At 46.4% G+C, this 23,127-nt stretch overlaps 1 protein-coding gene across 1 annotated transcript in view; it reads right to left on the bottom strand.

Moving 5' to 3' along the window:
* Window positions 1-23,127, bottom strand: part of OPHN1 (oligophrenin 1) — a 234,600-nt gene that overhangs the window by 36,739 nt on the left and 174,734 nt on the right. Inside the window, exons 14-18 of the mRNA XM_033945796.1 lie at window positions 18,727-18,801; window positions 16,760-16,844; window positions 14,987-15,045; window positions 14,547-14,652; window positions 13,586-13,745 (exon numbers count right to left, since the gene is read on the bottom strand). Of these exons, the coding sequence (XP_033801687.1) occupies window positions 13,586-13,745; window positions 14,547-14,652; window positions 14,987-15,045; window positions 16,760-16,844; window positions 18,727-18,801 (485 nt within the window). The remainder of the gene's footprint in view (window positions 1-13,585; window positions 13,746-14,546; window positions 14,653-14,986; window positions 15,046-16,759; window positions 16,845-18,726; window positions 18,802-23,127) is intronic.

Raw genomic sequence — 23,127 nt, 5'->3', positions numbered from 1 at the left:
TTTCCTTTGGGTTTGGAAAGCCTCTAAGGTTGTCACTCCGGATTTTAGAAAAGTACAACGGTTCCTGCACTGTTCATTATCGGCAAACTGCACGGATAAATGTCGCAGGACCTGAAGTCAGCAAAAGCATGAACACAGCACAAACAGCTGTTGAGAGGTTTTACAGGAAGAGACGGCAGGGTCACGTTTAAAATATAGAACCTAGAGGCAAGGCAGGGAATTGCTCTTCCTTAGAGGTCATTTGGGAAGGGGTCCTTTCTCCAAATCAGCATCCTCTCTCACCCCCTGTTAATCTGCTGAGTGACCCCAGTAAGAGAATTCAGGACCCAAAGTTTGAATGCAATAGAGCCAGCTGACGGGAGACGAGTGGAATGGGATCCCGAGTCCAGCACAGCATGACAGGGTAACAATTTTGCTGTTTGAACTGTGTATTGTAGTTCTCAGTTTGACCCCAGGTTTCCCTTCCTCTGCATATTGCCTACCAGCTCATTCCGCGCGGATATCTTGCGATCCTGGCAATTCTGTGCCAGCACGGCATTCGTTTTCACCTGGGGAGATCAGTAACTAAGCTATGAAAATTACATACATCATATTAGAAGAGGCCTCATGCTTCACTAAAAAAATGTTGTTTAAAAAAATAAATAAATAAAAACCCTTAAAAGCATTTGTAAGTAATAAACATTACAATATAAAGTAATCATAATTATTGTTTTCATTAATTCATTGTATTATTATATACACCCCCTTATACTTTATTATGCTTTTCTGGGAGGGTGGATAGAAATCCAAATAAATTTCCTCTCTCGTTGGTTATATATATATATATATTTTTAATATATTAAACCTAAAATTTATTTCCTACTTAATTGAGCAGGCCTCTTAAATGCTACAGGGGACCCAATGGGGTCAATATTTTTCTATTGGATGACGAGTGTTTTGCTCACCACCGATGGCGCCATTTCTGGACCTACGCGGACTCTGACTTTGCATTCGGCGACAAAAGGGCGAACAGAATGCTGGGAATGATTAAGAAGGGGTTCATGAACAGATCGGAGAGAGTTATCATGCTGCTGTACCGGGCCATGGTGCGCCCTCACCTGGAGAATTGTGTCCAGCACTGGTCACTGGACACGAAGAAGGACACGGTACTACTCGAAAGGGTCCAGAGAAGAGCGACTAAAATGGTTAAGGGGCTGGAGGAGTTGCTGTACAGTAAGAGATTGGAGAAACTCCCTTGAAAAGAGGAGACTTAGAGGGGACTTGATCGAAACGTTCAAAATACTGAAGGGAATAGACTTAGTACATAAAGACAAGTTGTTCACTCTCTCCAGGGTAGGGAGAACGAGAGGGCACTCTCTAAAGTTGAAAGGGGATAGATTCTGTACAAATGTAAGGAAGTTCTTCTTCACCCAGAGAGTGGTAGAAAACTGGAACACTCTTCTGGAGGCTGTTATGGGGAAAACACCCTCCAGGGACTCAAAACAAAGTAGATAGACAGGTTGTTCACCCTCTCCAAGGAAGAGAGAACGAGAGGACACTCTCTAAAGTTGAAAGGGGATAGATTCCGTACAAATGTAAGGAAGTTCTTCTTCACCCAGAGAGTGGTAGAAAACTGGAACGCTCTTCTGGAGGCTGTTATGGGGAAAACACCCTCCAGGGACTCAAAACAAAGTAGATAGACAGGTTGTTCACCCTCTCCAAGGAAGAGAGAACGAGAGGACACTCTCTAAAGTTGAAAGGGGATAGATTCCGTACAAATGTAAGGAAGTTCTTCTTCACCCAGAGAGTGGTGGAAAACTGGAACCCTCTCCCGGAGGCTGTCATAGGGGAAAACACCCTCCAGGGTTTTAAGACAAAGTTGGACAAGTTCCTGCTGAACTGGAACATACGCAGGTGAGGCTGGACTCATTTAGAGCACTGGTCTTTGATCTGGGGGGGCCGCCGCGTGAGAGGACTGCTGGGCAGGACCCAGCAGCGGCAATTCTTATGTTCTTGAGTATTAGTTCTTTTTTCCCAACATCTCTTTATTAATCAGAGAACACAGTTGCAAACATTCACTGTAAACCAATACAAATAATGCAGAAAATGTCATTGTCCACATGTGTCTGGCCTCTTATAGCTCCCATGCCAAGATAAACAGTGAAGGCAAAGCAAACCAGACAAGCACTCTGTGAACCTAAACCTCCTAATCCCCAACTCCCTCCCCAGCCATCTAAATATGAGTTCGTTTTAAGCCGATGCTTAAGTTCTTAAGCAGCACTTAAGCACCTGTGAGTTACCAAATAAAAACAAGACAGACTTTTATCAGCACTTAAGTGGCCGACGCTGCCCCTGGAAAACCCTCAGCACAGCTGGCTGTGAGTTTGGCACAAATCACGATATCCAGCATAGCTGGTTTTAAGAAAGGTTTGGACAAGTTCCTGGAGGAAAAGTCCATAGTCTGTTATTGAGAAAGACATGAGGGAAGTCACTGCTTGCCCTGGATCAGTAGCATGGAATGTTGCTACTCCTTGGGATTCCGTAATCTTGTTACTCTCTGAGATTCTGGAATCTTGCTGTTCTTTAGGATTCTAAATAGAATGTTGCTACTCTTTGGGGTTCCGGAATCTTGCTATTCTATGAGATTCTGTATGGAATGTTGCTACTCCTTGGGTTTTGACCAGGTACTGGGGACCTGGACTGGCCACCATGAGAATGGGCTACTGGGCTTGATGGACCATTGATCTGACCCAGTGAGGCTATTCTTATGTTCTTATACCATAACCTTTTCTTCTATTCTGTAAGTTTCGACAAGGATTCAATGCGGTTTACAAGATTTCTAATCAGTGGTCATGAACAATGAATTACAGGTTTGAAGAAGTAGAAATGTGTTTGCATTTTGAATTAGAGGCTTGAAGCGAAGAGTCTTTAGCATTCTCCTAAAGTTGTAATATGTGTCCAGTTGACGAAGGTGTTGTAGGAGGCGTTCCAAATTTTGGGGCCTTGGGATGTGAAATTGGATTCCTATAACTTCTTTTGGTGTACGCATAAAGGTGAAGGGAAAGCTAGCTTAAAGTGTTGCATTGATCTCGAGTTGAAAAAAAAAAAGGAGTTTCTAAAAATGATGTCCAAGTGTAGTCCTATGGAATCCTCCCCATAAATGGCTTAGTGGACCATGCATATTATATTAATATTAAATTCTCTTCCTTACAGGTAGCCAGTGTAATTCCCTTAAGAGCGGGGTAGCTCTCTTGAGTGATGTAACAAGTCAGGAGCCGGCTACATCGCTTTGAGCATCGGGCCCAATAGTCTTGGCTACAACTGCGGGAACGTTGCCATCTTTGCTCAGCTGTTTTATTATCAAGGCATCTTCCATGAAGAACATTGAGCTACATAAAAATTGCCCAACCACCGCACCACGGAAACACAAATGTCGTCCCACAGTACACCCTCTCTTGACTATGAAGAAAAACCACAGCTGGATTAAGGCACAGGCACACCAAGGACCTGCCTAGGGCCCAGAAAGTTTGGGGAGCCCTGTGTACAACATGGCATCATCTGACACTGACCTTACAGCTCTTTCCTTACAATAATAAAGGCCCACCCAGCCTGGAGCTAGCATTTGTATGTATCGGACACCCCTAGCAATTGAGAGGCCTGAGGGTGTGAGGAGGGGGCAGGGTACTCATGCTGTTTCGTTTCATCTCGTGCAGTGCCGCCTGTGTACGCTTTATGGCGGCACATCTTGGGTGATGCTGATGTCTTTATGGTGGTGCGTCAAGCTGTCAATGCCGCTGTGATGCAAGGCGGATTACAAAAGAATTATCAAGGATGTATTACAAAAAGATCTTACCTAAAAGATAGCTGGTCATTTTCAAAGATAGTAAGAAATGAGTCTGGCTAGATGTTTTGGGTAGGTGGCTTTAGTGTGAGGCGGTATTTGACACTTGAGGAGTTATTTCTTTTCCAGGGATTTCTTGAAGGTCTTTATTTCTTTTCTAAAAGTTTTGTAGTCTAGGGTTGGCTACTTGGTTGTCTAGTTTGGCTGCTTGAGTGGCTAGGAGGCCATCGTTTAGTTTTTTCCGTTTGACCTCCTTAATTGGGGGGTATGAGAATGGGGTGTGAGTCTTCCTATGTCTGGTTGAGGTATTGTGGATGAGGCGGTTGTTCTGGTAGTTTGGGCTGACTCTGTATAAATTATGTCCAGTATAAAGTTAATGTGAAATGAGAAGAGGGATATTTGTGGGAATGAGGCAGAGGAGAGACCGCATGAGCGGAGATCTGGTTTTCCCTGCAAGTCCAGCACACAACCGCAGGCACCCCTGGGCCCAAAGAGGGGCTGATGCAGAAAGACACCATGTTACTGGCTCCACAGTGCACACACGGGTGCATGCTGCATCAATGAATGCTAATGAGGCCATTTAAGCATCTCTCCGCAATGCACAGAAAGAAACAGTGGCTTTTAAAAGTGTGCCCAGCAAAACAAATCTTTTGCAAGGTCTGGTCGAGAGGATTTAGTGCCAGGTTGTGGGGTTTTGTCTGTTTCCAGGGACCAGACCAGGATCTGCAACTTTAAGAGACAGACAGGAGGCGATATTTCATGCGCACAAAAGTGCGAGCACATGTCGTTCCGTGAACACAGAAAGGGTCAAAGCACATCTAATAATGACCAAACCGACAGAGCACCAAAAGCCTCAATGAATTGGGAGGCGTGTTTCAGCGCCCAGCGCCAGCCTCAGGGGTCATCGGTTGTAGTAGATACCATCTAATTGCCAGAATAGAACTACAGTATATTGCAAGGTAGAACCCATGTCAAAAAGTCCAAGCGAGAGGCCAAGATTGCGCGCTCAGATTCAGGACCGCGTTTGGACTGTTTGATCTTGGCGTATTTCTAGTCTGGCAATTGTACGATAGCCCTCGATGCAGGCGTTGGGTGCCGAAACGTGACACGTGTCGGGTCAATAGAGACTAGTCCCAATTCATTGAGGCTCTTGGTGCTTTTCTTCTTCTGCGCATAACTATTAGTCTCACAAACATTTTATGGGCAAGAAATGTTTGTAAGGTTCAGGTTTATGTACCCAACAGGAGCACATGTGGCCCTTTTGCTTCCTCTGGTCATGGGCAACGTGAGCTGCCCTCCCTGCAAAACCTTTCTGCACGTGTCTGGCAGACTTCCCCCGGTTAATGCGCATGAAATTAGCATCTCCTCAGCCTACTGCATCACACGGGTTTAATTTTGCAGTTCTACTATGCGGCTTCTTGCAGGTCAAGATTTCCACAGGGCATTTCCCTGGGAAATTCAGCGTTCAGGCCCTGGGTACAGAACACCAGCAAGTTCTTTAACCCTTTCAGGACCATAAGGATCGTAGGCCAATTTTTGTGGTTTTGACGACATTTTTATGGTAAAAAGGGCTTGCAGATGCCAAAAAATTGATTTTTTTTGTGAAATATCATTATTTTTATTTAAAAAATCAAACTTCTGGCTTATGGACAGTGTGGCAAGTGAATCTTCTCGTCAATCTAGCAACGACGCTAATGAATGAATATCGGAACCAGTTTGTTTACATAAAGGCAGTATCCTATGGAATCCGTACATATCAAATTTAGAACTGTAGACTAGCCCAATCAAAATGTATAGGATTTTAAAGTTATGGGACAAATAGGTCCCTTGGTCCTGAAAGGGCTACGGAAAGTGAAACTCCCGTCCCTTAATCACTGGATTCATCCTGTCCCCAGACTGAGCTGCTGCCCCTTCTATCTTGTACTCTTCCCTTTCTCATTCACACACCAGTGATTTTTTTTTTTTTTTTAATTCTCTTAATGTCAAGGCCCATCTGTAGTAATGTTTCCAGGAAGAGTCATGTGATGCGAAAGAGCTCAGTCAACCTCATCTTTCTCGCTACCAGTTTGCTGTTGACAGACTTCTGAGAGAATGGAAAAAAAAAAAAAAAAAAAGCAAAGTCCAGAAATATAGCTGAAATAAGTGGACACGAGGGAATAGGCACACTTTTTCCAGCTTCCCCTCAGATCTGCGACTATATCATAGGGTTAAAGCAGGATCTCTTCAGCGAAAGAACTCCTGCCGATGAATAAAAGGCTTCTCCGTGGCTGCTACCAATTCTCATAGCAGTGGCAGAGAACACTATGCAAATGCGCTGAAGTGACACCCCCCCCCCCCTCCCTAGCACCAAGTAAATCGGTGCCAACATTTTCTGGGAGCTCTGGAGCTGTCGGTAGCTTCTCTGCACATGTTCTGTGAGCAAACATTACATACAGAGCAGCTGCTCCCAAAATGAAAACAAAAAAAATATAATAATAAAAAGGAGGGAGTGGCTACCTCCCTCCTGCTGAGACCACACTGCCCTCCCCGACACCCCTGCATTTTGGTTTTTTTTTTTTTTAAATCAGCACTCCCTTCTGCCATAGGTACAGGTCCCCACTGACAATCCCCCGACCCCTTGCTAACCTTATTCTGATGCTTCTGGGCCGCCTCTTTAAAAAGGTGGCCCTGCCTCTTCTGGGTGCATCCTGAGGGGCCTAAGGCTCCGATTGGTTCAGGCACCTAAGGCCCCTTCCAGGCTGGGAAGGGTGGTCCCGGCACACCTTTTTTTTTAAGCTGCTCTCCCTGTCCCTGAGGCCACCGGTGGCTTTGGGGAGAGCAGCCTGACAGGAGGGAGGCGTTGGGCCTAGTGATTGCTTTTAGCAAGCGCTGGGCACAGTTCCTCCCCCTTTTACTAGCGATTGTCTGTACGAATACCACCCAGGGGGAGAGTGTGGCGCCGTGGTTAAAGCTACAGCCTCAGCACCCTGAGGTTGTGGGTTTAAACTCACACTGCTCCTTGTGACCCTGAGCAAGTCACTTAATCCCCCCATTGCCCAGGTACACTAGATAGATTGTGAGCCCACCAGGACAGACAGGGAAAACTATTTGAGTACCTGAATAAATGTATGAAACCGTTCTGAGCTCCCCTGGGAGACTGGGATAGAAAATTGAAGAAATAAATAGTGTGAAAAGTTTCAGCCTCTGATAACCAGAGCTGGTATTGTGACATCATAATGCCTCATTCCACCAATAAGAGCCAACCTCATCAGTGATGTCACAATAGTTATATTTTGATTTCTAGAGTGGAATAGTGGTTAAAGCTATAGCCTGGTCACTCTGAAGTCACGGATTCAAAATTCACACTGCTCCCTGTGACTCTAGGCAAGTCACTTAATCCCCCCCCCCCCATTGCCCCAGGTATATTAGATAGATTGTGAGCCCACCTGAACAAATTCATGTACTCCCCTGGGAGAACGGTATAGAAAATTGAATGAATGAATGAATACATACATATAATTTGCCCGCTATTGTGTGGAGCATCACCAGTAAAAAAAATAATAAATACCCTGGCACCCACCATGGTGAGGGCCACAGTCCTTTCAGTGCCCCTCATTCCTACCCTGCGGCACTTCCTGCCACAGCAGTACTGAGACCCACCTGTGACCCCTTTCAGGTCACTCCACCAGCACCCACCTTCACTTTCAGGTTCGTGCACTTGCAAATTGATTCTCGGCTGATTCAGGTACAAAGAGTTCCCGATTTATTACATTGCACTAGAGCAATAAATCAGCTTTAATGCGAGACTTTTCTAATGTTCATCTTCCTCTATTTATTTTACAATAACAGGGAAGAAATGAACAACAGAATAAAAGCAATGTTACTTTGCCTAAACAAGTATTATATTAATTGCTGTTGACAAAAGAATCTACGAGTCCAACTGCGTCTGCAGCTCAGCCGTTCCTTTCAGCTATAATTAGTTCACATCTGTGTCACAAACTAAATACCACCGCACGCAGAATGAGATATCTGAATTATCTTCCAATGAATGCTGGTTAATTTTATGCCTAATGAAATTAACACAGTTAACGGGAAAAAAAAAATGGTCTTGATTAAGAACAAGTGAAGCACCGACGGCCTCTTTTACAAAGCCGCACTGGCACCTTTGCTGCGCTAATGGCCCCGAAGCCCATGGAGATTTAAAGGGCTTCGGGGCCGTTGCCGCGCGGCTTTGTAAAAGAGGCAGTGAATGATTTACAAATAATGTCAAACATAAAAAAAAAAAATCAATATTTATTACGCTACAAATTTGCTCCCAGATAAATGCAAGATTTTTAACCACAGTGCTGGCACAATGCAGGCAAAAAAGGCTGGTATTAAGCAAAACAAAGAGTGCAAGTTGAGGTAATCTTTGCAAACTAGTTACTCATTGAAAAGGTAAAAAGAAATGGTGCAAATTTCCCCAAGAAATATCGGCTCTAGGAATGCTAGAAAGGGGCCCCCACCCCAAATACCTTTTAAAAGATGAGTATGCCCCCACCACCCCCAATTCTCTGCATTCAAAATCATTTCCCCCCATATCTGCAGTCCATATTAAACCAGAAGACCCCCTTGGACCTCCCACCCTTCTATCCATGAAGATCAAATTAGAACCTCCCTCCCCAATCCATTCAACAATAGACCGTCCCCACCCCAATTCTCCTACCTTAGTACCTACCGAGGCATCGCTGGTGGGCAGTGGGATGGAGTACAGGAGATATCTGTGGCCATTGACCTCTGTTGCTAGTACAGTGCTAATATCACTAAGGGATCAGGCTGGCAAATATCTTATTGGGGTTGGGGGATGGAAGAATCAGGGTGGGGTGGGGGTCCAATGGATGTCTTCAGTTTTTTTAATTAATTGGGTTGTTATTATTATTAAACTTGAAACTTGCACAAAGGGTCTTTTATTTTTTGATGGATAGGATCCTCTAACTTCATAGAGATGAGGGGGGGGGGGGTCTGCGGGCCAATAATTATTTTTTAAAGAGACAGGGGCGTGGGGTGGGTGTAAGAAGGCAGCTGTTTTATTTTTACAAGGATTGGAATAGAAATGTCAAGGAGGGGTGGAGGGGCACTCTTACTTTAAATGTATAATGCATAGGGGCGACTTTTTTTTTTACCAACTGCTAGGTCTGGCCCTTCGTGGCACTGCAGGCCACCGTCTTTGCACTGCCATAACTGGGAGCGTGCCGCAACTTGACACCAGATTTATTCCTGCAATCACTAACCTGCAATACTCGGCTACTACAAGCAAGTCAGTTCCACGGTAGATACTGCTGGGGAGACCATGGCAAACTGCTCGGCCAAGAACGATCACACAAATAGTGGTCCCCCAGAAGCCATTTGCAACTTTCAGAAAAAGAGACCCCTTAGTGCAAAGCAACTGCATTCAAGTACAATCTATCAACGAAAAGGTGCAAAATTAAACTAACTAAATTCAGACTCCCCCCACCCCCACCGCATTGATCCTTCCTGCCCTTCCATTACCATGGCCCTGGCCTCTGCTATTCCTCACTACACACAGCTCTTCTACAGCACCTCATTCCTTCCCTGCAGGACCTCCTCTTCTTCCAGAACCAAGACCCCCCCAAAAAGTCTTCCTGCCAGTACATCTCACTGCTGCCTGCAGTACCCCCTCTGCTGTTCAGATCAATAAGCTGATTTTACCTGGATCTAAACAGCAGCAAGGTATTAACGGTGGTGATTTATTAACAAATACATTTACACATTCTGCAAAATGATCGTCCCCCAACAGCTCAGTTCCGTGGCTGACAGAGAGCTGTGCCGAGAGGGGCCCTTTCAACATCAAGTCCGAAGAGGCAACACCCCCTCCACACACACACACACTTCCTTGGGGCACAAAGCAAATTGCTGCAGCAACACCTCTGAACCCTAAATAAAGCAGGCCTGCCACACGGATGGGCTCTTATTTGCTCTTAGAAGTGAACTCATAACCCAGTCTGACTTATGCAATGTTCCAAAGCAATCACACCACCCACACCCCAACAACCTCGCGCTTTAATGCACAGTCAAACTAATAAGATTTACTTTCAATACACTCAGGTTAACCTTAGCATATTTTTAATATTAAAAATAATTTGAAAGGGTTGGATTTAATTAAATGCGTCAATACTAAAATCTGAGATGTTACAGCTTGCATGTTCCTGGTGATTATCTCTTGCTGCCCCCTTGTGGCCAACCTTATCGAGGGAATAATGAAAATGAGAAAAAACATTAAGGGGGAAATTTCAGCTAGGTGTCCTGATTGAGGGAGCCGTAATCAGGACGCCCAGCTGAAATCTGCACAAAACTTAATTTTTCTTAATTAGTTTAATTGGCATGGTGATTGACCAAGTCATTAAAAACTAATTAAAAATGACCAAGAATTCTGCGTGGAACTCAGAGCGGTGCCTAACGATGCCTACCTGAACAGGAGGTGTGGTTAGGGGCGGAGAATAGGTGTGGCATGACAAGGCGTCTGTGGCAGATACCAGTAAATTAGGCCAGGAAAGCCCTGCCCTAATAGACTGGTGCTTAGGCCAAGTTGGACACCGCTAGGCGCGATTCTGTAAATGACGCCTAGCAGCTGACTGACAAATGCACCCAGCAATGCCATTTCTAGAATCAGGCCCTAAAGCCCAATTTTCTATCTCCAAGCTGGGACGTTTAAAATTACCAAGGCATTTTATAAAAGGATCACTAAAACACAGTGTGTGTGTGTGATCTTTCTCTAAGCTGCAGGGTACATTTGGTGGTAAGGGTAACGACTGCAGCAATTTTACAAAGAAACACATTTAGAAAGTGACATCATTAGAGTTTCTATATGTGTAACGTCAGTGTACAAACACATGGCAGACGGCATCCTTTAGCAGAAATATGCACACACTTTTCCATTCTGTCTACAACAATCCCTCTTCCATATTGTGTATGTTGCAGGGCTCGGGATGTAAGAGCAGAGTTTGCTAATATGTAAAGGGCTGTAGAAGCCCTTCTGATATGACCTCCTTACCGCTGAGCAGGATACAAGACCTCGCTAGTAGAGCCAGAGAAATGTGACAGGCCTTCAGGCCCATCCAGTCTCTGTCCATTCCTAGACATCAACTTCCAAAGAAGTAAGAATTCTCTCTGTTGAAGCCAAGTTGTATTGAATTGTGATACCTGCTCACGGCTTGAATTTGAAAAGGTGATCAAATCTACGCCACAAATTCAAGCTAATTTTGCCCCTCTCTTTTTTCCCGAGAGGCTGTTTGTACAATTGCCACCTGTTCTGTAAGAAAATGCTTCTTTCGGTAACAGAATGTTTTTTCAGGACCCTGCCTGCCCCTATCCAGCATCATGTTATAACCCTCCGTCTTAAGATTTCTCACTTTCTTTATAACTTTTTAAGGTATTTCAATTAGAGAATGACACGGTGGCGGTTACCCACGGATAGCCGCGTTTAGCCGCGGGTAACCCGTCGAAATGGGGAACAAAAAAATAGTGGCCTCTGCGGGAGGGGGACAAGGCCATTCATCGCCCCGTGGAGCGGTGAATGGACTTGTCCCCGCAGTGAGGCAATTGATCGCGCGGTCCCCGCCATCTCCCTCCCTCCACCTCACCTTTGAACTGAAGAGCAACCGCCGGTTGAATTTCTGCCGGTCCGCGCAAAGAAAAAAAAAAAAAAGCCTCTCCTTTTGTCCTGCTCTTATCGCCATGCTGCAGCTACTAAAGCCGACAGGAAGTCTTTCCGACGTCAATTCTGACGTCGGAGAGGACGTTCTGGGCCAGCCAATCGCTGCCTGGCTGGCCCAGAACGTCCTCTCCGACTTCAGAATTGAGTCGGAAAGAAGACTTCCAGCTTTAGGAGCTGCAGCATAGCGGTAAGAGAAGAGGAAAAGAAGGGAGGCTTTTTTTTTTTTTTTTTAGCGGCAGGGAGGCAGCAGGCTGGCTTTGGCTAGGGAGGGAGAAAAGTAGACAGGCACAGGCAGGCAGGCAGGCTTTGGGGGTGGGACAAAGTGTGGAAGGCAGTGAGAGGGACATAGGAAGGAGGCACTAAAGACATAGGAAGGAGGCACCGGGGGCACTAAAGACATGGGAAGGAGGCACAGGGGGCACTAAAGACAGAAAGGGGTACTAAGGATATGGGAAGGAGGTACTGGGGCACTAAAGACATGGGAAGGAGGCACTGGGGGCACTAAAGACAGTAAGGGGCACTAAGGACATGGGAAGGAGGCACTGGGGGCACTAAAGACAGGGGAAGGAGGCACTGGGGGCACTAAAGACAGGAAGGGGCACTAAGGACATGGGAAGGAGGCACCGGGGCCACTAAAGACATGGGAAGGAGGCACTGGGGGCACTAAAGACAGGAAGGGGCACTAAGGACATGGGAAGGAGGCACCGGGGGCACTAAAGACATGGGAAGGAGGCATGGGAAGGACATAGGAAGGAAAGAGGGAGGAAATAGAAAGGGACAATTCTTGGGCCTGAGTGCAGAAAGAAAGAAATGAAAGAAAGGATACACAGACAGAAGGAAACGCAACCAGAGACTCATGAAATCAATCACCAGACAGCAAAGGTAGGAAAAATGATTTTATTTTCAATTTAGTGATCAAAATGTGTCAGTTTTGAGAATTTATATCTGCTGTCTATATTTTGCACTATATTTCTCTATTTGCAGAGATGGGGTAGAAACAGGGTTTTAAAATTTTAGTCCTAGTAGTTTGCTGGTCCACAAAATAATTTTTTTATTTCTGCCGGTCCACGGGTGTAAAAAGGTTGAAAAAGACTGATGTAGAGTATGCCGGCTTTCTTTTTCGCCCAGCCGCATGCGTTCAAAAAGCCGCGCTCGCGTTGATCAATCTTCTCCTCTCTTGCAACTTCCTGTTTCTGGTTGCGTCAGAGGAGAATATTGAACAAATGAGCACCCGCACATGCGGCTGGGCGAAAAAGAAAGCCGGCACACTCTACATCTAAGGTGAGATGGAGGGAGGGAGATGGCGGAACACTGCAGTCGGGTCGGGTGTCTGCTTTTTTTGTATCACTGCCTGCCTGCGCTCACATCCTCCTGCATTTTTAGTGTGCACAATTGACCTGATTCGAGCTATAGGTGAACATGGGGGACACGTCATTGAAAGGGAGGACAAGTTAATTGATTTATTTTATGTTCTGTTTTTACTACAGGGCAGAGGCACTGAAACAGATTCTCAGTGCAGTAGTAGTAGTGGCAGGACTCTCTTCTGTCTTCATGGTTTTTCGCAATACTGAGGCTTATATGGATGCTGCGGGGACGGTGACGGGGCGGTGAATGGGATGGCAGTGGCGGTGACGGGGCGGTGACGGTGACGGTGACAGGGCGGTGAAGGGAACGGCGGTGACGGGGCGGTGCAGAGGATGGTGGGCCGGGGATGGTGCAGTGACGGGGACAGATTTTTTCCCCGTGTCATTCTCTAATTTCAATCTCTCTAGTCAAACACACATTCACCTCGACTCTTCTCATTCCTCTGTCTGAAAAACACTGGACTTCTGCCTTTTACCAGATTTTCAAACCAGTTTCACCAGAAAGGATTCACTGGATTGTCTCCCAACCCAGGTCACTGCCAGGGAGCTCTGCAGAGTCTGCAGGACTTGCCCACTGGCTTCTGTCCAGTCAGAGTTAATTCACAGGGAAGTACCCCTGCACGCAGCCTCCCATTTCACCCTTCCAACTGTATGTTTAAAGAGCAGATTCCCCCCCCAGGGACATGGTGCAGGGGACCTCTTTCATACCTTGCCACTGTGCTCAATGAGAATCTCCACCACAATGTTCTGGAACTTTATGTTCATCATTGCCGCAACGGTGTCCTCCTGTGCCCTCAGCAGCGTGGGCCCAAATATCACCCCCATGTTTGATGGGGTCATCAGGTTCTCCTTACTGTATTCACATACTCTAAAGAGAGAAAGAGAGATGAAGAAGAGAGGAAGGAAGGTGGGATGATGCGAAGATTTAAAAAAATAGGAATGAATGGAACAAAAGAACAAAAGAAGAATGAGAGAAAAGATGGGAGGAAGAGAAGCAGGAAGGAAAGAAGGAGGAATGACAGAGGAGATAAAAATAGAAAGGATGTGAAAAAGGATAAGATGAAGGAGATGGAAAGGAAAGGAGTCAGATGAACAGAGGTGTGCGAAAAAAAAAAAAAAAAGAGAACAGGGAAGAGGAAAAGATGAATAAAGAGGGTAAGAGGAAAAACAGGAGAAAAGGAAAAAAAAAACCACATGAAAGAGATGGAAAAAGAAGGAAATGGGGGTTAAAAGGAGAAGAGAATCAAAGAGAGGAGTGAAGGGGAATTGAAGAGAATGGTCCAAAATCAGAAACATACACCGACTGTGCCTAATAAACACACTCCTCAGAGCTTACAGTGAATTCAAGACAGAACAGGAAAATCACGAATAGGGAGTTTCCGTTATTACCGAAAATGAATAAAAGCTGCAGGGGGTTTAAAAGCAACGTGAAAAAGGAAGACTGAATTTGAATGAGGCGATGAAGAGAAAATCGGCTGCGAGAGTCAAAGCCCAACTCACTTCAAGGCTTCTCTGAAACTACGAATCTGGATAGAAGAGCTCGGACCTGGACTTTATAGGTGAGAGTCCTGCCAGCCTCTAGGGGGAGCACTACACAATCTACAGATCTAAGGTGGCTCTTTTGCATAAGAGAAAAAAAATCAAGGAAGCTCTTCCTCATGCGCATTACCTGACCAGGTGCCGAATGATCAGCTCCAGCATCTCACGGTTTTTGTCAGGAAGTTTATAGACCAAGGAGTAGATGGCCCCCAGTCGATAGTCCAGATTTTCTGATTCTGCAAAATAACAAAAGGGCAACACCTGATTAAAGTCCTGCCTCTTAGCCAAGGGGCTCGGGCCCTGCGCGCCCTCTGGATCTAACTGAGCTAGAATCATGTCCCCCACTCACTACACCACGGATAAAACGAGGAGGCAATGACCAGGGAGCAATTATGGGCCTCCACCTCCCTTACACACTAGGCGGACACACTAATCGCTCGGCCTTCGGTACAGCTTTCATACCAGAAGAATACAAGAGAGCAGTTTTCACAGAATCTCAGGGTTCCCTGACCTGCTCAACACAACAGAAAAGAAACCCCAACGTTGTGGTGAAAAAAGAACGAGACTCACTGGCAGCAGAGATCAGCTCTCGGTGAAGTCTGTAAGTCATGAGAGGTTCCGAGAGGTTCCTGGAGTACAAAGAGATGCAGCGTTATTCCACAGCTACAATTCTGCTTCACAAGCTTGCTCTCTCAGAATGAGAGTATGTCCAGCTGTAATTCTTGAATTAAGTTCCCCTTTGGGGGGGGAGGGGTGTTAATTCTGAATCCCCTGGCCCAGTGCATCCAGAGCTGTGAACGGCACAGGGTCACCAGCTGACTCCATCTGTTATCAGCCCTGGTTTTAATCCACTGCAGTCTTGATGGTAACAGTTGGAGCCCTGCTTTTCTTAGGGAAATCATAATTAAACATCCATGCACTCAGTGAATCAAAAACTTCAGGACTTGTAAGAGCAAGCTGTGATGGATCTCACTCTACCAGTCAACCTCAGCAACGATACGTCAACAACCTGCATGTCACCGGCACACATTCACAGGGCATCAAAGAGAAACGTTACTGGCCCAAGGGACTGGTAACCAGCTGCACTTTCTACCCTTTTAGCTTTTCAACTGTTCTTTTTAACCCTTTCAAGAAATATTCATACTATTTTTATAATGCTACTCGACATCCGTGATAAGCAGCAGGTGCACTAAATCCCTGCCCCAAAGGACTTACAAACTAATTGGGCATCTCGGGCAACGGCAGAAACAATGACTCGCCTAAGGTCGCAAGGAATGGCAGTGGCAGAGGGCAGGATTTGAACCCTGGCTCCACTGCTCTAACCACTAAGCCAATTCCCTCACCCCACCACAGGCTCTTGTGCGGCAGCTCAGATATGCAAATTAGAGCGAGAGACACGCACAGCAGCTCATTAGGATCTGCGCCCGTACAGATAGGATCAGCCAGGCCTCTTGGTTTAATCTGCGTACCTATGCTGAGGTCAGATTTTCAGATTCCCTCTTTATAAGCCCTAACAGGGGTGCAGGAGGAGACACCCGAGTGCAGCAGTGGCCAGATGCTACACGGAAGGAAATTTCACAGGAGCCTTGATCTGGAAAAGCAACGGGGCTCCCTTTTGCCTTTAGGAAACAGCCCCCCCTCCCCCGTGACCCCTGGCAGCGCACAAACCCTCTTGTGCAAATTGACACCTGTTCTGAAGAAGGTGCCCAGTGTGTGAGTTCACTCCCTGAATTTACAAAATATTTATTTACGCTAAAACGACGCCCTGCTCTGCCTCACGGAGAGCCTCTATGCAGTACGAGGACGAGAGAATGTGTCCTCAGCAGAGCATCTTCATACAAAACACAACGGCGTAGTAAAAGGGGGGAGGGGTGTCCCCCCCCGGGGGCTCAGGCGCACGTCCTCCTCCCCACCCCCATCCCCACTGCCGTGCACGCGTGCTGCTTCCCTTCCCTGGTTCCTCTGTAATGTTCCTGGCGTGAGGCAGCGTCGGCTCCTCCTCTTATGTCACTTCCTGGATCCACGCCCAGGAAGTGACATCAGAGGAAGAGCCGACGCTGGTGCGACAGCAGGTTGGGGGGGTTGCTGCTCGCGCCAGGTACATTACAGAGATACGGGGGAAGGGAAGCAGCGTGCATGGGCGGCAGTGGGGGCGGGAAAAGAGCATGTGGATGGTGGGCAAAGAAGAGGGCGGGGGAGGGGGCACCACTGCTCCAGGCGCCTCTCACCCTCGCTACGCCACTGCGTACACAGTCCCGTGCAAGAGGTGCGCACCAGATGTACCCAGCGCAGGGCAGTGGGCTCCGATTCTTCTCACGTCCCCCAACCCCCCCGCAGTGTTACCTGAGGTAGAACTTCAGAGAGCTGGTCACGGTCTTGATGTCCCAGTCGCTGCTCTGCAGGTCAACATCACCAGGGCACTGCGGATCTAGAAACGGCAGAAGGACAGTCTGTGACAATCCCTTAGAGCACGTCCACAGACACCCCACCCCCCCATCATGAAACCTCGCAACAGTAGCACAGTGCAGCTTCTGGAATAGGGGTTCATCCCATTGGGCCTCTCTGCACCCATACTGTCCCTTCTCCTAACTTAACGATGCATCCGGAAGAAACTAAAGACTCTCTCTTAACTCCACAGCCATTTTCTTATCCTTCACTCCTTCCTTCTAAATCCAACTCTCCTTCAAACAACGAAACCTCAAGAACTTGATCTCAATCTTATTGTAGGCCGAAAACTGTGGTATATGAGACACTAATGTATTGTATGTCTCGTGTGTTAAAAGTCACTCGGGTTCCACGAGACTGCGAGCACTCCACTAATATCCTCGCATTACAAATCGCAGGGCAGCATCGGAATCCTTTCCTCAACCGCGTCAGGAGTCAGACGCAACCCATCGGGGGGCAAAAAGTTGGGATATCTGCCCAAACGGCTCTTTGCTCTGAAAGTTGCACTCCCTTTTCCCAGGGTAAAAGTGATGCAGGATTCAACAGTGAACACGGAAGGGTTAAGTCAAAGGACACAAAAAGTTTGGCATTTTCAAAACTAGGTGCATTGCTGTTCATGAAAAAAGATAACACAGCCCCCTCCCTATTTGCGGTTTTGATGTTCGGGGTTTCGATTATATGTGTTTTTTCCCCAGGCCCCCCCCCCCTCAGAATTGCTCATTGGCATCGAAAAATAACGGCCCCGGGACTTGGAGGGAGGCGATCAGAGGCGGCCAGGGATGAGGGGTGGGGCTATCAGAGCATGGACCTTACCTGGTGGTCTAGTGGTGACGCGGGGCAGGAGTGATCTTTCTACACTCCTGCCACGTGCAGAGCCGTGCTGTGAGTTCCCGTGGTCTCACGAGACTACAACAGGAGTTCCACAGGAACTCAATTTCCCCCGTCCCCATGTGTCTTGTCACTGTCCCAGTCCTGTAAGCTCTGCCTTAATCACACAAGTCTTGAACACTTATGATTTTAAAGTGTGTGAGGCTTGTGCAGGTGAGGACGGAGCTTAGGCATTGGTGGAATGAGGCATTATGACATCACAATCTGAGCTCTAGAATGTTGCTACTTAGGATTTTAAAGTGTTTGAGGCTTGTGCAGATCAGGATGGAGTTTGCAGGAATGGGGCAGGGACAGGAAAAGAACTTGTGGGGACAGGAAAATAAGTTCCCACGGGGAAAGATGTGTTCCCCGTGGACTGGACCGACACAGAAATAGGCCAGTAAAAGAATGCATGTCCACAGCTAGCGTAGCAAGGAGTGGTGGTGCCATCCCCCCACTCCTTCCACACTTTCCTGCTCCTCCCCCTGGGACCTTGTTAAATCTTTGGCCAGCACGAGCAGCTTCGCCAGCCTACAGCTCATGCTGGCGTTGGCTTTCCCTCCGATATCACTTCCTGGCCCCATAACCTGGAAGTGATTTCAGAAGGGAGCCAGACCAGCACAAAGCTTGAGAAGTTGCTCACACTAGTGAAGATTTAAAGAGATATGTGGTGGAGGGAATGGAGGGTACAAGAGTGACATGCAGGGGGGGTGTTGGAGAGGAGCTGGCACCCCTTCCAAGACAACACTTGGGGCGGTCTGCCCCCGCCCATCCTTTACTATGCCACTGTCTATAGCACCCCATGCCAAAAGGGCTCAGAACTCCCTGCTGAAATTTTTAGAAATCTGTAGCCATCACTGCCCCTCAGACCACCTACATTTCAAGTTTATTGTTTCTGGATATCCCGCAAATCACAGGGTAACAAAGAAGCTCACAAATAAATTTGTACTACAGCTGCTGTTACGAATCTGCCGAGAAACACAGTCAGTCAGTCTTACCAAAGAAGGCATTGAGGAGCTTCTGCACCTGGATGTTACTGCCCACTGTCCTGTAGACGCCCTCGGACCTCATTCCTGCAAAATAGACAAAGAACGAGTGCCGTTGATCCAAACTTATGTCCACCGCTCAGTACAAGCCTCTTCTCAGCTCTCCAGAAACAAAAGAGGTGATTTTGACCAGTGCTAGTGGTTTAATGCTTGTAGTACTGGGCTGAGAATCAGGAAAGCCCAGTTCAAATCCTGCTGCCACTTCTTGTGACCTCAGGCAAGTTACTTAAACCCTCTACTACCCTAGAGCTAGGGTTAACGCGAGTGATTAATAAATAAGCTCTTGCTGAAAATAAAGCAAAAAACACACAATAATGCCTTAACTTACATTACCAAATACCTACCATGTCTGACCTATAGAGTGTAATCAAATCCAAAACTCCACACAACATTCTACTCAAATTTTAAGGAGGTTAAGTGAACGGTTTCTCCCAGGCTAAGGTTGCCGATTCGCTTCAGATTCTCTCAACAAGGTGATCAAGCCCTGGGTTAACCCCATTTCACACACGATCTTGCTTCCTTTAGCAAATGCAGTGGGGTGAAACCAAAACCAAACGTCTCCACAAGCAGATCAACCCCCAACTGTTGAATCTGGAGCCAGTTGGCAATCCTGCCGAACCACATGAAATGTCTTCAGTACTGTTGGACCACAGGCTGCCCAGCTCAGGGGAAGGCTAGTGGGGCTGTTATTTTAACTCGGGTGACCAGACATCCAGGAAAACCCAAACATGGGCTCTTTTTAGAGGACCTGTCCAGTTGCCCGAGTGGATTTTCCAAAACCCATCAGTTTGTCTGGGTTTTGGAAAGCTCCGGCCGCATTTGGAGGGCCTCTGAGCATGTGTGGATGACATCACAAGCGTCCGCACCTGCTCAGAGGACCTCAGACACGGCCCGGAGGTCAGGAATGAAGAGACAAGGCTTTCTGTGGGGCGGGGTGGGACAGAACAGGGTGTGGCCAAGCATCCAGGATTTTACAACGCAAAATATGGTAACCCTAATTTTAAATTAGCTGAAAATTTAAGACGTCCTGTACATCCCTCTCCCAAAAAGAGAAACACATTTAGAAAATACTGCATGCATATTGTTGGGAAACTTTCAAATGATCTGAGCATGGTCACGTTTATTTTAGGAAAATTTTTTGTGAAACCTACTAAGGGGATAGGATCTATTAGAGGCTGACCAAATTTCAGTTTCAGCATCAAAACAGACCTGAAATCTGTAGCTCCGCCCCCTGCTGCCACACGCTAGCCTCCCCCACCCCCTTTGACAGAAAGCATGTTCCCATCCCCAAACACCCCTCCCTGGTCTACGTTGTAAAGGCCCTGGTGGTCTAAGGGTTTTTTGGGCGCAGGAGCATCCTGAATTGTTCCTGCCCCCTTCTTCCGTGCTGAAAAAAATAGTGGCCAGGACAACCACAGGCGATTGCAGTGGACATTTTGAAATGGCCTGAGCAGGAGCGAGTTGCTGCTGCTCAGGCCATTCCCGATACCAAGATGGAGGCTGCGACCTCTGTGGCAGACTGCTGAAGCTGCCATTTTTTCCAGCGCTGAAGATGGGGGCGGGAGCAATTCAGGGTGTTCCTGCTCCAAAGACACCCCTAGGCCACCAGGGCCTCTACAAAGGAGGCCTTGCCATGGGGAGAGGAGGAAGAGGGTGGAGGTTAGCTTTCATAAGCTACAAAAGACTACAGAAAGAGGAAGACAGGCAAAAATATCTGGAAAAGATAAGAGAGGCTGGTCGTGTAGTCAGGAAAGCAAAGATGCAAATGGAAGAAAAAATAGTTGACACAATAAAATGGGGACAAGACATTTTTTAGATATATTAGCGATATGAAGAAGTACAAAAGTAGCATTGTGAGACTCAAAGGTGAAGGGGAGGAATATGCAGAAGCTGATAAAGAAAAGGCATAATTGCTTAACAAATATTTCTGTTCTGTGTTCATGGCTGAAGAAGACAAGCGTGAATAGGGATGGAGGAGTAATAGACCCTGATTGATTTTTAGAGGGTTGTGTTCGTGAGGAGCTAGCTAAAATAAAAGTAGACAAAGCGATGGGGCTGGATAGTGTACTTAGGAAAGTTCTGGTGGCTCCTCTGACTGACCTTTTCAATGCGTCTCTAGAGTCGGGAGTGGTACCGGAGGACTGGAGAAGGGCGAATGTGGTCCCTCTACACAAAAGTGGAAGTAAGGAAGACGTAGGGAATTTCAGGCCGATAAGTCTGACTTATGTGGTATGCAAATTAATGGAAATGCTTTTAAAACAGAGAATGGTCAAGTTTCTAGAATCCTGTGGATTACAGGACCAGAGGCAACATGGATTCACTAGAGGAAGGTCTTGTCAGACAAATCGGATCAATTTCTTTGACTGGGTGACCAGGGAATTAGATAAAGGATTTGTGCTAGATTTTAGATTTTAGCAAAGGCTTTGACAGTGTTCCACACAGACGTCTAATAAATAAACTGAGTGCCCTCGGGATGGGTCCCAATGTGACGGGTTGGGTTAAGAACTGGTTGAGTGGAAGGCGACAGAGGGTAGTGATCAATGGAGATCACTCTGAGGATAGGGAGGTTACCAGTGGTGTGCCTTAAGGTTCTGTTCTTGGGCCTGTTCTTTTTAACATTTTTATAAATGATATTGCTGAAGCGTTGTCGGGTAAGATTTGCCTCTTTGCGGTTGATACCAAAATCTGAAATAGAGTAGACGCGCCGGATGGTGTGATTAACATGAAGACAGACCTAGCGAAGCTTGAAGAATGGTCTGAAATTTGGCAGCTAAAATTTAATGCTAAGAAATGTAAGGTCATGCATTTGGGCTGTAAAAACCCAAGGGAACGGTACAAATTAGGGAGTGAAGAGCTTATGTCCATGACAGAAGAGCGGGACTTGGGTGCAATTGTATGTGATGATCTTAAGGTGGCCAAACAGGTTGAAAATGTGACAGTGAAAGCTAGGAGGATGCTAGGTTGCAAAGAGAGAGGTATGGCCAGTAGGGAAAAAGAGGTATTTATGCCCCTGTCTAAGACTTTGGAATATTTAGAATATTGTGTACAATTCTGGATATAAAAAGGATGGAGTCGGTCCAGAGGAAGGCTACTAAAAATGGTGTGTGGTCTTCGTCATAAGGCGTATGGGGACAGACTTAAAGATCTCAATCTGTGTACTTTGGAGGAAAGGCTGGAGAGGGGAGATATGATAAACGTTTAAATACCTACGTAATGTAAATGCGCATGAGTCGAGTCTCTTTCATTTGAAAGGAAGCTCTGCAATGAGAGAGCATAGGATGAAGTTAAGAGGTGATAAGCTCCGGAGTAATCAGGAAATACTTTTTTACAGAAAGGGTGGTAGATGCATGGAACAGTCTCCCGGAAGAGGTGGTGGAGACAGAGACTGTGTCTGAATTCAAGAGGGCCTGGGATCTCTCGGAGAGAGAAAGAGATAATGGTTACCGCGGATGGGCAGACTGGATGGGCTATTTGGCCTTTATCTGCCAACATGTTTCTATAATCAGAAAGTTCTATGACATCACAATTTATTTATTTTAAAATTGATATACCATTTAATTCCAAAAGCGGTTACAAATGGTTACATACATAAAATATTATACAATTCAAAACCAGGTTAAAACAAGACAGACAGATTCAGTCCTTACATAGGATCAATTTCTCAAAGAAATGCATCTACAGTACATATAATTGTGTTTTCAGCATTTTTCTAAATGAGCTCCTATCTCTACATTTCCGGATCTGACCAACCAGGCCATTCCACAACTTAACCCTTGCGCATATAGAAGTCATGGCCTCCGTCTCCACATACTTCGAGTTAGCCTTTGTTTTCAGCAATGACGAAGTTTCAGAGCGCAAAGATCTAGACGTTTGGTACTCTGACATTGAGCCCTTAAAAAAATTCAAGGATCGTTCCATATAAAAATTGGTGGCACATCATAATTGCTTTGTATTGAATCCTGAATGCAACTGGCAACAAATGTAATTGTCAGAGATATGGAGTAATGGGTTCATATCTTGATGTTCCAGTTATCAATCTAGCCGCAGCATTCTGTACCACCTGCAATGACAGGTGCGACAAGATCATTGCTGGTACAACATCACGAAAGTCAGATGGTAACACCATTGGTTGTAAATAGAAACATAGAAAGATGACGGCAGATAAGGGCTACAACCCATCAAGTCTGCCCACACCATTGACCCCCTTTTAAGTCTACTGGCCCCCTTAACTCTACTGACCTGCTCTATTAAGTCAATATCCTAGCGACCCTATTCATTGGTATGACCCTCGTAGGGATCCCACATAGGTATCCCATTTGTTCTTGAAGTCTGGGATACTGCGGGCCTCGATCA

Source organism: Geotrypetes seraphini, chromosome 5, assembly GCF_902459505.1.
Source record: "Geotrypetes seraphini chromosome 5, aGeoSer1.1, whole genome shotgun sequence".
In the NCBI taxonomy this organism is placed as follows: Eukaryota; Metazoa; Chordata; class Amphibia; order Gymnophiona; family Dermophiidae; genus Geotrypetes; species Geotrypetes seraphini.
This window is presented reverse-complemented; position numbering and strand designations above follow the sequence as displayed.